Source organism: Cottoperca gobio, chromosome 5, assembly GCF_900634415.1.
Source record: "Cottoperca gobio chromosome 5, fCotGob3.1, whole genome shotgun sequence".
Classification (NCBI taxonomy): domain Eukaryota; kingdom Metazoa; phylum Chordata; class Actinopteri; order Perciformes; family Bovichtidae; genus Cottoperca; species Cottoperca gobio.
Window position 1 is genome coordinate 4694951 of NC_041359.1, and position 16351 is coordinate 4711301.

Sequence of the window (16351 nt, forward strand, 5' to 3'; positions counted from 1 at the left end):
CTATTTATTTGTATCCGGGGGGCAATTTGCAGAGGCATGTAGAATAGTACAGTAACAGTAACACATGGATGCTTTTGGATTTAATATTTGGAGATCATCTATAATGCAACAGGACATGTTTGGACAGCTATGCACTTTTGTGAGCCATATGACAGTCAGTGAGATGGAGAAAGAGAGTAAAAAAAGAGGTTAAAAAAACCCTTACTTACTTGTGTTTTAAATATGCCAGTGAGTCAGTGCTCAGCCTGATCACATTAAAATGCATGGTAGCCAAAAAAGGAGCACAAATCACTCCCTCGGTGTAAGAAGTTATTAGGCAGCTCGATTACAGTTTACCCTTCCAGTCTTTCAGCTGTACAAAAGCACTGTACCTTGCAGACAATTACCATCAATCGAGTAGAAAATGCCCGTCGGACAGGGATCTTTTGGAGGTGTCAATCAAACCTCAACAACAATATAACAAGTGCCTTTGCGACCACTGAGTCACTGAGCTCTTGCGTTAAGAAAGAGCAAATGAATAAGAATGACTAACACAAAACAAGAACTCATTCTCCAAGTCTTAACAAAGGCAAGCTCGGCAACTGATATCAGGGTTGTGTGCTGGTTTATGTGTGCTACATTAACATTGGAGTAGGGCAATACTTGAATATATATATATATATATATATATATATATATATATATATATATATATATATATATATATATATATATAATTATCTTTCCTTTTGGTTCCTTGTGTATTGACAATTGTCTCGAGGGCATTAAAGTTTCTTTGGCAATAGTGTTGCTTTATAAAAACACAGCCAGGGGACAGAAGTGCAGTATTAATCTCTTACTCTATGAAATGCACACTCCCGCTTCAGTGTGTATTATCATAATGTAAGCAGGGAAATGGTAAGTTCTTTCTCATAGCCTCAACAGCTATTATTTCTCTCTTTTTTTTGGCATTACTTTTTTGATAGATACAGCGGGAATTGTACACATGTGCACTTTATTATAAAGCTAACACTCCTAGGTACAGTTTGTTAGGCAATTTGTGTATTGGATGTTCCATTCCAGGAATTGGTCGCAAGATTCTTTTCTCCAAATAACAAGAACAGTTAAGCCTCAATTTTCATAATGAGATAAATGGAATTAAATGTACAACACATTTTGGTATCTGGTCTCATTTCAACAATAAAGGACGGCGTGCTCAGAATAAGGTCCCCAGGTATGGAAATATTGTTACCTTGTCAGTGCCTATAATGAAAAAATAACAATAAAAACTACTTACCCCATCAACTCTCTCTCTCTCTCATACACACACACACACACACACATGCACACACATCTACTGTCAAAGGACCTCACTGCAAATTAACCCTTTCAGAATAGATGTTTTGTAAAAGTGTGCATTTTTTTATAGGAAGGTGTCTTAATGAAGCCGGCTGATTGAGAACGTCTTAATTCTCGCCCGTGGAACACAATGTGATTGCGTTGGTAATTGCATTGCGAGGAGAGGGAGTCTATCGGGAGCGGCAGCAGAAAGGTTTGTGTATGTACTTCCAGAGGATTTCTTTAATCACAAATTTGCTCTCCTGGTTTACTCCCCTAGCAGAGATGTTCATCTCTTCTCGTGTGCTGAGGTATCCCTTCAGGAATAAAGAGCACAAACATGTTCCACAGGAAATTGTCAGAGGAACCAAGATGGATTACTCATGCTGCGTTGGCGGATTCTCACTTTGAAAAATGATATCAGCCACAGTCTCACAGATAAAAATAATCCCAGTGAGCAGTACATGTGATGAAGACGGGTAAAGAGGGTTTTGACCTAATCTCAACAAACATCTCAGAATTCACTTTATCTCGGGTCTGAGATTTATTTGATTTTAGTCAGTCAGCACCATATTCATCGCAGAGATGTGTTTTACAACCCATCCCACTGCTTCTCCAGAAAAGGAAAAACACTTCTGATATAGCAATTGTACAGTTAGGCTGATAGATGATAAACAATTATGGCACATGAGCCCTAATACATAATCCCAACATGAAGTCTTAATGATTTAAAGTATATACACTGCCTGTGAGTGATGTGGTGGCATGAGGGAGGCACGACCATAATGGCTGGAAGGTAAATTGATTTATTAATAATTGTGTTGGTCCCTTAATGCAACAACACGTTTAATGAATGCTTGTGATTATGACTGAAAGGCAAAGACCGGGAAGTGTCCTTCAACAGAAGTCAAGAGGCACCAGAGTAGTGAAGTTTAAAATGTCACTATAGCAGTAATTTATATATATCTATATTTATATATAAAGCCTTCACTGTGTCTGCCTTTCCTCCTTCCTATGTCTGTCCTGTGAATGGAATGACAGTGTAGTCATACACTGTATATACTCAACAAGTAGTTCAGTAAAACCTCAATTTTAATTTGGACCAGTGAAACAGATGGTAGATTTACGCTTTGTTTAAATCTTCAAGCGATTCACTTCTAATGTTGCATTACAATACATTGTTACAGAGAAAGGGCTTTCAGCACTAGGACTAACCGATGTGTTCGGCCAACACACTGCCATCTCGGATAATGAGGTTGGATGGGTTCACATTTCTCCAAATCTAATAAAGAGCAGGACAGAGCAGCTAACATTAGCCTAAACTCTGAAAGGCTAAACAAAAAGACATGGGAATCCAAACTCCCCATTCACACTGCTTCAGCATGTGGAGAAATCCAAAGCTTAGCAGGCCGGTTGTTGCCTCGTTGCTAAGCTATGATTGGACAATCACTGTTTGTGGGAGGGGTTTGGCAAACAGTCAACTGAGTTGGACAAATAAGTCAACTACGAGTGTTTATATACTCTGACTCATTACATCTCAAAACTCTAAATGTTTTTGAACTTAGATCTAAACTATCTAAATAAACATCATCTAATATGTTGTATATCTAAAATAAAACTTACTCTGCACCTGCATGGCCTAAACAAGTACCTCACAGTGAAATAACTGGCAATGTCTTCTTGTACAACCTACTAGAAACGAGTCAGGGAAATGCCTATCATCCGCCCTTGCAAGACGGCAGTGAGCAAGATCATGAGTTACTTGTTCATCTAATCCAAATGAGTCTGATGACAGACGGTTCAAACCCTATCAGCAAGCATGGGGGATGCTGAAAAACCTGAGTGGGCTAATTATATGGAACAGGTAATGGAAAAGGTGCTGGACAAACACTTTCAACAGTGCTTCGACCACTTAGAGGCTCATTTAACAAACAAATGAACAAAGATCTGCAAAAGGTCATTTGAATTTCAATATACAATTGAACTCTTGGAGACTAAACTCTCTGCTGTAGATGAGGGAGAAGAGACAAAGAGAAAGCCACAGGAGAAAACACCTGGACCTTTCTGTCACAGAGCATTATAAACTTGGTAATAATGAGGGCTCATCGGGTCAGCAAACCTCGGAAAGATGCAAAAACTCTAAATCCTCTTGAACTTAATCTAGTATTATGAAGCCTCATAGTTTTGCTATTGCTGTTATTCAAATATAATAAATCCTTACAAAGTCATCTAGGTGGGCTAGATAGCCTGCAGTAGCTGTCTTTGCCTTCCTTGTAAGTTACCTGCCGACCTTCTAATATCATGATCACCACGAATGGATTTTAAAAAGAGAAGGATTTTCTATTATTATGCTCTTTTATTATCTCCACCAAGGAGGTTATGTTTTCAGTTTTTCTTTTGTCTGTATGTTAGCAGGATTATGAAAAAACTACAGGCCTGATTTTCATGAAGCTTGCTGGAAGGGTGTAACATGGGCCAAGGAAGAACCTATTAAATGTTGGAGAGGATCGGTATCATAGTGCAGATGCGCAAATTATGTTTCGCGTTTGTTAACATTTTAGGGTAGGGCATATACGCTGCCTTCATGTGATGTCGGAGGAATGGGAAAAATTATTTCCCAACTGGGAAACTTCTAGTGAATGCTCCCTTGAGTCGTAAACAGCTATCAACTTCTTTAAACACTCTGGGCAATAAAACACAACACATCTTGTTTGTAGCGTCCATGTTGTTTCCACATTACGACTTAAAGTTCATGAACGCACCAAAATTCGGAAGAATGACTTCCGAATTCGGGAAATGGGACGACCCAAGGAAAATATGAGTGCACTGTTGGCCTTGGCAGTGGCTTGCACTCTCTGGGTGCCATTCTAGTTCCAGAACTTACAAGTTCTAGTTCCAGAACTTGAATGGGTTGATTATTAATCAAACTAGCCGTTTATCTGACCTTCCTTCAAAAATAAATATAGGATTTATGGGGCAGCACTGAGGTTTCAACCAACCGATGAGATTATTTCCACCTCCTGAGCAGCTCTTACTCTGAGACATGTTTGAATAAATAAAACATTTATAGTAATCTGCTATGCGGATGTGTGTGTGCTAGCAGGCACCTCTGAACAGTGTTGGGTGTTTGTCTGCAGCTGCCAGAATCAGCAAAGCACTAATCCTCAGTTTGCTCCCATTCTCAGGCGAGGGGGGACTGCACTGCTTTACGTGGCTTTTTTGAGCTGGAGAGGTGTCGGCAAAGACAACATGAAAAGCACCAGTCAGCTGTCCACGGCAGGTAGTAAAACTTTCCTCAAGACAAAGTAATGAAATAAGTCCTTCTGGGCACATACGCTTTCAGTATGCAGGCTCACTCACACTGCTAACCTCCGCAGAGAGTCAGAACTCCACTTCACAAGCAGATGTTCAATTAGAGGCAAATGAGGAAATTAGAGATCTGATGAGAAAAAATGTGAAGTGACATTTAAACATGACAAGCAATGTTTTTAATAAGAATAACAGCATGCAGCCTAAGAATTAGGAGACTGAAATAGCAGTGCTGGGCCGTCCGTTCACATGGATCATTTAATCACCACCTTTATTAATACACCTGTTCCGTTACAGCGCTTATTAATTCAAAGTCCTCATAAAATTAAGCCCTGAGACATCAGATGAGACTCTTATTAAAATCTCCTTGAGACAGAACAAAGGCTTCATGGAAAGATAAGAAAATATGCGATAAGTAAATTAATGCAAAGTTGGCTGCTATGCCTCTTCCACAGTTTTGTTGTTCTCCTGATGCTGATTCTTTCTGGAGTGCGTCTGGCAGAGCAGATGGGCCTATAAATGGAGATCACTCTGCGAGACATCTCTTCATTTACGTGACAGCCATGCTTATTTGCTCTGCCAATGTAGGAGGGATATACAGTATGCAAGAGGGACAGTTTACCAGTGGATCATGACTACAGATACAATCTGGCCAATCCAGCTATAGCAAATGTTGCTCTCGCAAACTAATGGACTAATCAGCATCCAGGCCACATACCGATGCCCTCTTGTGTCTTCTCACTTTAACTCAGTGAGCCACTCAAAAGCTCTTAAGTTTTAAGCTCGCACCTACAGCTTAGACATTAACCGGCACCACTTAACGCTATAAACGCACCTAGCAGATGATTTGGAAACGGCTCCAGGCACGAAATGAGTCAGAGAACATCCTTCGGCAGTAATTTCTCATGCTCACTAATTCACGCGGCACATTCGCGCGTGTGTGCCAATAGTTTGGCAAAAGGGAAAAGCAGAATTAAAGAGGCCTATCTGCATATCTGAGCTCCATTTGTGATAAGTGTTAAAAATAAAAGATATGTGGGAAGAAGCAGGCTGACATTCGGGCCAATTTCCTGTATGCATTTGAAGTCTCAAAGCAAAACTCCCATGTGGCCACATGGAGATTTGATTGTGTTTTCTTTATGACAAAGGTAAGCGTTATTTGGATATATTAAACATGGAATCACTGTGCAATGAGATATAAAGCTCAAAGAATGATGGTTGTTTTTATTTCATTTGTATCTCCTCAAGGGGAATGGGCAGTAAGACAAGTGTCTTACAAGCCTGGCGTTCACTGGATTTCTTTGTCTTACAGATTTTAAAATACTGTGAACTACAATTGTCATGACACTACTTATCTTTGTAACATTTTCAAGTAAATGTGACAAATACAAATATATAGATAGCATAGTTTGGCTCCAAAGAATCTGTTCTATCCAACAGATGAAGACCTGAGTCAAACATAACGTGACCCATAGCATATTCTATGTTTTTTAGATCATGATAGAATTACTTTCACGATAAATTATTAACTCCAACAAGGTTATGTTTTCGGTTCAGTTTGGTGGTTTGTTTGTCTCTTTCTCAGCAGCATTACTACAGGCCTGACTTCCATGATACTTGGTGGAAGGGTGTAGCACAGTCCACGGAAGCACCCGTTAAATTTTAGAGCGGATCCGAATCACAATCATTATTTTATTTTTCACTTATGGAAATGACCATGGCATGCCCTTCCACTTTAATCTGTGATTTTTATTTTAAAATCCAATGGCATATATAGCCTATATCATTGGTGTTTGTTTGGTAAAAAATTGTACTTAAATTGTATTTAAACGTAGTCAAACAGCTAGTGACCAACCTTTTTGCCGTTGCTTTGTGAATTGAAAACTCTCAATGTTTGATTCTGTGTGTCACTTTATGTCGTGATTCGAATCCTAAGGCACGCTAGTTAGCTTAGCTCGTTAGCTTCCAATTTGCGAGTGAAATAGAAACTCACAGCTCTGTGTGTCCTCCCAAATGTAGAATGTAAAAGGACGGACGTCTTACGCGAGTTGCTCATGATACACAAGTGTCACCATGTGAGCTTGTTGGGTGAGTGGAAAAAATATCTTGTATTGATGCTTGGCGTTAGAGGACTACTTGCTACTGACTTTTGTTAACTTATGCTATAGCCTACACATTGTATTATATTGTCTGTACAACCACTACAATCTGCATACTTTGCCTTTTGACACATCATGTCCCAAACCACAGCCTGGCCAGTGATACCACACATTCTTGCCAACTGGCCAGAACCCAGTGGTGTAAACATTTCTAGTCTTCAGCCTGCTAACTGTAGAGTTTTCTGTAACCCACGGATGTCTTGACTGATTGTCTGAATAAGCAGTGATTTACTCACAATGTGTGATAAAGACGCAGTTTGTTTGTTCTGACCCACCATGAATGCACTGGTGAATAAGGCAGTGTTGATTCAGAAGCTTTAAACCACTGAAGAGGGTTTATTTTCCAACAAGATTAGTGTTTCTGTCTTTCCAACCACTGTCCGTTTTCCAACCCATAAAAACTTTTTGATTTTTTTGATCACAAGCAAGCCACTAAGACAATGGTTGCTTAGGGATTTTTTTTGGCAACAATATGCATTTAACTTTTCACAAGATTTTAGTAAACGCATCAAGAACTAACCATATCTACTTAATAAAATAAGTTGAAATGAGATTAAAGAACTATAAATCTTCACAATTTGTTAATTTTTACCTCCCACTGTTATAAAATATACTAATATACTGTATAATTGGAGGTTACTGTACTTATACTCAGTAGTTTGAGATCAATTTTGAATAAAAAAAACAAAAAACTTTGTATGCAAGGCAGCGCAAAGATTTTGCATTTGCACTCAATACAGGAAAAGGTTCTGATAGCTTTAGAAAGACAAGCCATGCTATGTGAATTTTAACATGGCTGATGGGAGACACTTTATACCGTCTCTAGCTTCACACTCTTTCCGGTAGCATCCTTCCTTTATGTTTCTTCCTACATGCCCTGGGACTGTACATCTCTAGCTGAAAGCGCTAATCCTGGGCAAAAAAGAGCTGATAAAACTTTGAACAGATGTTACCTTGGCAACAAGCTTCCTGTACTCACCTTGTTCAAAGATGTCACTCAAATGGTTACACTCCCAAGTGCACAATGACTGCTACAGCTAACACTGGTGCACCATTTCACACAGTTCACAATTTCAAGAGGCATTTAACAAAATAGAAGTTTCTGGCTTGAAGTCACTGGAGAAATAGCGAATGTTTGAAACATTAAAGTATCCTCAGCTTCTTTATAATCGGCCACTAAAAGACAGTAAAAAACAGTGAAGATCCACAGCTCATGTCTGTAGAATAAATAGTGGTGCCCAATAAACCATTACAGTACCATCAGCACCACATCACGCCCTACAGAGCGATAACTATTTCTTCTCCTATTCAAGTGACAGAGATCATCAGAGCAGACCGGCAGCAGCAGCAGAAACATCAGTATATCACTGATAAGCGCTTATTTTATGCACACTTTTGCGATTTTTATTTTTTAAACCTATGAGATAATATCATTTGTGGAATCCTGGACTCCTGAATTGAGTTTCTGAATGTCACAAAAGCTATCTTCATTAGTTGGCTCCGTCCAGAGCTCAGAGAATGTTATGGATTTATTATTGAATGTGAAATCTTTTAATAAATGTCATTTATTTAGCAATTATTTTCAATTAGCTGAAGAAAGTTGGGATTTTAAATGAATAAATCGATACCTAAAAGACATTTATTATGTCATCTCTGTTGTGCACTTACGGACACAGCGGGAGTCCAACTGACATTTCGTCTGGGCAGCAGTTTGCCAGATGCAGTCTGTTCTTGGAGCACCATCTCCTCTCAGCAATTATAATACACATACAAAGGGCCAATTTCTGCTTTCCCAGAAAATCTAGCCACCAGCAGGATTCATATTTTTCTCCCCAGTCTAAATACCTTTTATGACACATTACCTAGAAATACAGTACAATAAAAGAAAAGAATATTTTTGCATAAAGCATTTGCATCACATTGCCATATCTCAAACCTATCTTCAATGTATGACCTTTTGGACTGCTCTTACTAAATGGAATTGCCATGGATACCCAGAGCATGCTGAATTTCTCTCTGACCCTCAACTCCTGGGAGAGGAGAGTGTGAATGCGAGAGAGCAAAACAATTATGTTGTATTCAAATATTTTTTTTAAAGCATTATATCCTCATCTTTTGTAATTCACACAAGGCAACATGTATCGGCTCTGCATGTCGCGCCTGGAAACAAAGGTGGGGGGAGGGGGAGGGGGGATTTCTCACATGCTGCCACACCCAAAGCACTCTAAAGCCTCCCTCCAGCGGTAAACATCTTCAAAGGATTGAAAGATCCAGTGCAAATATTTGCATGACAGTGGATAGTGATAAATACTCAAGGTCTTTAAAAGATGGAATGTAATGCAGCAGGGAGCAGCATCGGGACATCAGCACATTTCTGGCTCTGAGAGGACAGTTGATGAAGTGTGTCTGGTGTGAGCGGCCTAACAAACTTGATTTCTTCCTACTACTGACATATTGAAATGGCGTGTTTTTTAGGTCTGCTCTCTGTGGCTGACACGGCCCACTTACACACTCATCAGCAAGACCTGCTCTGCTCTGCGCTCTCAGCTGCTTTGTTCCAGCTGATGTCATCTAAACCTCGTCCCTGCAGGGTTGTCTGGGGTAGATAAGACATCCCCCCCTCCACTGGTCCTCTGCAGAAAAAAAGGGGGCTGCTGCTATGAAGATGGATTACCCAGCTGGTGACACTAGTTCCCTTTTCGCCGAAGCCACTGCGGAGTGCTAACGCAATTAGGGCAATTAATCTTCAACAAAAGGGTTTCACAGCTTCCTCTTATGATTTCACGACTTTCTGTGCAGGTGCATAACTAAACAGATCTGCTCATAGATGCATGCATACAAAGACTGCACATGCTTACAAACACAATAATTTTATCTGGGATTAATATATTCAGAAAAAATCCAAATACAATTAACAAGCAAGAAATATAGCACTCGTGCTTATCACACAGTTGATGTGTGAATCTCAAGCTCTGCTCTCTCCCTGCTCGCATCCTACCTAAAGGATCGCACCTACAGGGTAACTTGGAGAGGGGCTCTGTCGGACCCCTGTCAACTCACCACCGGGGTACCCCAGGTAAGGGCTCTCCCATCCAAGACCTTACCATTAACATCGGCACCTCTGTTGTTTCCCCGACTCTGACAGCAAAGAATCTGGGTGTGACGCTGGACAACCAACTGTCCTTCGGTTCCAACATCGCTGCAACAACCCGCTCCTGCAGGTGCACTCTGTACAACATCAGGAGGACACGTCCCCTACTGACTCTGCTCCCTTCAATGGCTACCAGTGGCGGCCCGAATCTGCTTCAAGACTCTGGTTGGTGCTGGCCTGCTATGAATGGATCAGCCCCTTCCTACATCCAGGCCATGGTAAAACCATACACCCAGCACGTTCACTTCGCTCTGCGTCGACCAATCAGCTCGCCACTCCCCTCAAACAAAACCCGCCTGTTTGATATCATGGCTCCAAAATGGTGGAATGACCTCCACATTGATAACAGGACAGCAGACAGTCTTCATACCTTCCGTAACAGACTGAAAACTCACCTGTTTCGACTGCACCTCAGCAAATGAATAAAATAAAATAACTGTTCTTTGTATGTTGCACTTATATTGGTTTGGCTTATTTATAGCTAATAGTTGAATTTGTATTCTATTGTTTCTGTATATTGCACTTATGTTGCACTTCAAACTTATACAATTGTACCTATTTGAAGCTATTGTACTTACAAGATTCTTGTTGTTCGGAGTTGTATCTCCATGATTGTTTGCACTTTTTGTACGTCGCTTTGGACAAAAGCGTCAGTTAAATGAACTGTAATGTAATGTTGTTTGTCCCGTCAGTGGCACTTCACTTATTTGTATCGGTAGATTTAATGGCCTGCTACACAGGAATAGGCTGAATACTGTAATCCAGGGTTCTCGACCTTTTGTAATTTAAGGCCCATTTATGATTGTTAAATTAAACATGACATGACAAACAAGGAGAAAAAAAGGCTGTAAATATGTGTTATGTCACTTATATATTCTGTAATATTCTGCTGTACACTTATATATTCCACTACACTTTTAAATAAAAAAAACGATCCATTTTGTGTCACTGCATCCGAGGGAACGTTAGCTAGCTAACACTGGCAAACTGCGGTGCCATATTTGAAATGTTAAATGTTATCGTGCCAGAGGCAAAAATTCGATTTTGAGGACAAATTGGCATAAATGTTTTCTTTTACAAAACACTTATTCAAATGACTTTTTGACATACAAATGTACCCACATCGGGTTTTTTTTGTTCTTTTTTTAACAAGCTGACATGATGCGTGGAAGGGGGTGTTCAGTCCATTAGACCGATGATTTTTGTAATAACCTGCTTTTACAAAAATGCACTACTACTAATTGTAAGCGTCGCAAAATGGTCAAATTATCATACAATATGGCACTATTGGCAAAATGATCATAACAATACGGTAATTATCGTGTAGCTGGCAACACTGCTGGCAAAACATGTCTGTCTCTACCTGCTTGTAATTGCTGTGGTGATATTCAAACATATGGAAATTATGCATATTAACTTGATTTTTTTTATGTTTACACTTAGATATAAAAATAACTAGCTTTGTAAATGACAAACATACATTTAAAAAAGTAGTTTAACCACTTGGAAGTACCTCCGTGGACACTACATGAGAGTAGCTGCTGTAGTCCACCTACAGGCCTGACAGCTATTATTGGGGAGCCGTTTAGAAGACAACTGTTCTCATGATTACCACAACAGATGCTGAACATTTTTAATGTGTGGCATACAACACAGGGATGTGCCTGTGTGTGTGTGTCACAGAGGAGAGGAAAGGGAGATAACAGGAAAGAGAGTAAGCTGTAATCAGCACATTTTAAAGGCTCTGCTGGCATGTGTTTTCAAGCTCTGTAAACTTCCCAGCTAGCGATACAGTCCGGCATCATGGCAAAACATTTGCTTTTAATGCAATACAGCTGGGACTGTTGAATTTTAATTTCAAATCTGTGCTTCTTTCTTCCTAATTTTGGAGCGGCAGGTGGTCTGAGCCAAATATAATTTATTTAACGCGAGTAAAAGCATTAAGACATATTTCTGAACATCAAACAGACTACCAGAACAAAGACAGAGTTAAAGAAATCCATCTACTAATTGTCCATTATCATGATTCTCTTAGTGCACCAAAATAACTAATGGCTGCAGTATAAATCCATCTCACAGTTACAGCTGTAACAAAAATAATTCCCCCGTTTTAATTATTCGAGAGTAATCAATTAATTACACTTTAATGATTCAAATCTTGAATCATTCATTATTTATCACAGCAGTTGGTCATTATGCGATTTATAGTTGGGAATAAGCGAGAGCACCGAAGGACGAGTACATGCAGTGGTAGAATTTGAGAAAAACAAAGCATCTATTTAACATTGGGACACTGCCATTTCATTTATCACTTTAAGAGGACGTCTGCTCGTGTCACACCAAAGACAAATGTGAAATCAATCTGAGCTATGAATTCAAAACAACGGAGTCAAAATGGTCCAGGTGCTGAGAAGTGGAAATGTGTGATGGCAGTGACACGGGGCGAGTGAAGGGCACCAGCAGCGAAACCACTATGCAAATTCCACGCCACTTTGTTTGACAAGCAACAACACTGCTTTGTATATATGCAAAGGCTGGCAAGACAGTGTGCACACAGCGCTGCTGTCGGAGCAGAGTCATGCTAGAGTGGTGACACCCAATGGATGACCCCTGCCTGCGATGAGGCAACTGGGCCAGACTTCACACTTCATTCAGACAGACGCTACACACAAACACAGGCAAAAGTTATCACATGTAGCACACATCTCATCTTAGGGGTCAAACATGGCATGACGCTGGCATCGCCCTCTGTTTCACAGATGATAAATAATTAGATTACTGGAGCCTTCATCATCGCAACTGAGATGAAAAGTTTTTAGCACTCAGCTCACCACTAAAGCGCTGGAGATAAAACACAGCAAACCCCATAAACCATTACTCATTCAGTCTTCATGATGCTTTTTCTTTTCTCTGTTCTTTCCACATCTGAGGACGACATCAAAATCTCTCCATGCATACAGCAATAAAAGATGCCAGTGACTGGAGGCTTTTGGTGTACCTTGATTAAATACTGTTCTCTGACTGCCAGAGTAATACATGGTCATGAAAATCTTTCATTGCATTACATATGGAATATTCTGCTATGTTATGGAAATACATAAGTCAAATCATTCCTATAAAGTATTTATGGGGCATTTCTACCCTATTTATTGTTTGATAGGGGGTAGTAGATAGGTGACAGAAATGGGAATCAATGCATCCAAGTATATGGGACAATTTTGACAGAGCAACTAGGCAAGGACCTGCAGTGCAGAGTAAGCCATCTTGATGTTCAGGACATGTTTCGGCAACCAAAGTGTTACAACGACTTTATGAACTGAAAACACACAGTGAAAGGGTTAAAACCGGCAACACCCAAACCGGAGAACGCTGTGTGCTTCTTGTCAATAACAAGGTAGCCCCGCCCTGAAGCATACACACCTTTATCATCTATTTTCCTCTAAATGGGAGCATAGTTTACAAAGTAAACATATTGCTGTATTGAAGAAGACTTGAAACCATAGACGGACAAAATACGGACGTAGTATATGCAATGTTAACTATAGGTTTCTTAAGAGCCAATGTGAAGCTCAAAGTGGGTGGCTCCGGCCATCGCCATTTTGGCACCTTCTAACTCCCTTCTAATCCAGAAAGGGGCATTGTCTGCGGAGTTGAGGTGAAACTACAGTTTTGGGCTTCACTGCTCAGCCCCAGAGGTTGCTGCTTGCTTGAAACTAGCGACTGAGACCATAAACTTATTAGGCAAATGTTTACTGAGGTAATACATCGATTGAGAAGAAGCATAATTTTCTCAAAGACTTCTATACAATCTCACTTCTTTTTGACTGGCTCTATGAAAGAATGCAGATTTAAGGCAAGTTTGCATTAACTTCACTTTTCAGGCACGGAAATTTCCCCTTGGGTAAATGGTAGAAATCTAGTGTTGAAGAAATGTGCGTTTAGTTTACAGTATTTGATTGACAGGCCAGGTGATGCTGCATTGCATTGCAGCAGAAGCTTTGCTAGACATATATCATATTCTTCTTCCAATATTACATCCAGCTGGGGGGAACATCACATCGGAGGAGACTAAATCTGAACGTTACATACTCAAATGTGAACAAGATGGTACATCTGGAAGGAGCGAGTGTTGTTTAGCACAAGATGTGTCTGTGTTAATACACATGTGCACGGCCACCAGGGATCCGTACCTGGCTTAAAGTAATGAGCACAAGCCAGAGCCTCACAGTGGGGTAAAAAGCAGAACAAACTGTGTAAGTGTTGTGTTACCTTTTATTTTCTCGGAGGGGTTCGCTGCCCTTCCGCCAAGAGATCACACCCCAAGGAGACATCTTGGGTTTGCACTCAACGAGCACATCTCCTCCAACCTTCACCAGCGTCTGGCTCCTCAGTTGGTTGTGAGAGAAATCTGGGGCAACAGCTGAGACAAGAGCAGCAAATTAAAGCCTCACAATTATTTGATAAATGATCTATGACTATTTATCGGATATAACATTCAATACTGTGAATTTCTTTCAACATTTTTGTGTAATGAGTTCATAAATACTGTGGTAATTCAAAGACACTAGATTCACAATCTGAATAATTAGTAATAAAAAAGCTAATAGCAATGCCCAAAATTGATGTTGTGGAGTTGAAGAGATTGTTAGTGTAATTATTCTCAGTAGAGACTGTCTGGTTCTTTAGTTTATCACTAAATTATTATTACCGAATACTTGGTTGGGTTCACGAACAGATCATGGACAAAGTCTGTCGGGAGGTTGGGTGGAGGGGTCAAACAAACACTGGACTTTCACCCAGGAGAGAGCTGTCAGTCAACCGCTTGTTATTATACGTTTTTTTTTTTAGGAGTTTTAACTTTACTAGATAGGACAGCTGCAGATAGACACATACGGGGAAGAGAGAGGAGCTGCATGTCAGATCCAAACTCGGGCCAATCCGACCTGCACTAAGGCCTTACCGATGCCCGCTGGTGAGCTAGATCTGTAAAGTAATTTACGTAGACTTACGTTCCGTAACATTATTTAATTTTAAACCATCTTTTCCTGAACCTAAACAAGTAGTTTTGTCACCTAAACCTGGTCAAACGACATCAGTTAACCACGTTTTTGTGATCATTACACTTAGGTACAGACAGCAATGGTCGTGTAGGTTGGCGGACTTGGCTGACGAGGTTGGCTGATTCCTGGCTGTAAACCACTTTAAAAGAAAACATGCCCTTTTCAAAAATGTCAAAAATGTTGCCCTTGCCTGATACTGTTCCCAAAATATTTTTCTGAATCTCCACCTTAAGTTTGACCACTCGACTATGTTGAGCCTGATTTCTATCAGCGACATGATCAGGATGAGACATGTTGGAGGATGAATAGTGAATGAGAGCTGCTGCTGTAGCCAGGAGTGGAGAGTGACAGGCCTGACGGGGCAGATGGGCGAGGCTGGCGAACAGAGCAGCTCTAGCATACATCACTGTCAGTCGGACGCATTCATCCTATAATTAATGCTTTTCAATTAGTGGCCAATAAGAAAGAGGCCATAGGTCAGCCGGTTGGTATTGAGCAGATGAAGAAGACGGAGCAAACTTGACAACAAATATGGACAAAAGAAGGCTATGCACACGTCTCCCTGCCAGCGGACACACACATATACACACCAAGCCTTACCTATAATTCGGAGCTCCGCATTGGAGTAGACCTCGCCGTGCTTATTCCCAGCCACGCACTGATACATTCCTGTGTCGGACAGGGTCAGACGACTGATTGACAATGCTCCGTTGGCAACCTGTATGCGCTCCTATGGACATAGAGACACATGCCTTTAATATACTTTCTTCCCAGCATTCATCTACATAAAAACAGCCATCCAACCGGCCAGTGAATTATGGTCTGGAAGTGACAGATGTGGCAATAAATCTAGGTTTTCATCACTAATGGAGGGAAAGGCTTGGGTGGATGGAGAAAGGCTAGCAGAAAATGACCTTAATCAATCTGCATGTTTATGAGAGTGAAATAAAACCATGCCCTATTTATATCTCCAACTGCACCACGGGGGCTGTTTCCCCTTCAGCAGGAGGAGGGGATAAGAGGGTAAGGAATATCGGAACATCAGAGGTATAATGCATTGTGAAAATTGCTTTTCTGATGCATGCCCCATACATACTAAGTGCTGTGTACACGGTCAAGCTGCACCTCCTCTTCATCTGTTTGGACTATCGTTCTTTTTGCCCGCCTGCGGAAGAAATCTCGCTCGTCACTGAGCCATCAAATTAAGATCTATTTAAGGACAGCTGGGCCTGATGAACTACTTGGATCAGTGCATCTGTTGGACATTTAATTCTCAATATAAGTTTATCTCTCTGAACTTGGCTTCTCACTCAACTCCTCCACTACTGCATTAAATCCTTGAGCAGTTTTCATAC

General features: G+C 40.5%; 1 protein-coding gene across 2 annotated transcripts in view; it reads right to left on the bottom strand.

The window, feature by feature from the left end:
• cntn4 (contactin 4) overlaps positions 1-16351 on the bottom strand; it is a 149360-nt gene that overhangs the window by 28347 nt on the left and 104662 nt on the right. For both annotated transcript variants that reach the window (XM_029431452.1, XM_029431451.1), the window contains exons 10-11: positions 15597-15726; positions 14206-14356 (exon numbers count right to left, since the gene is read on the bottom strand). In XM_029431452.1, the coding sequence (XP_029287312.1) occupies positions 14206-14356; positions 15597-15726 (281 nt within the window). The remainder of the gene's footprint in view (positions 1-14205; positions 14357-15596; positions 15727-16351) is intronic.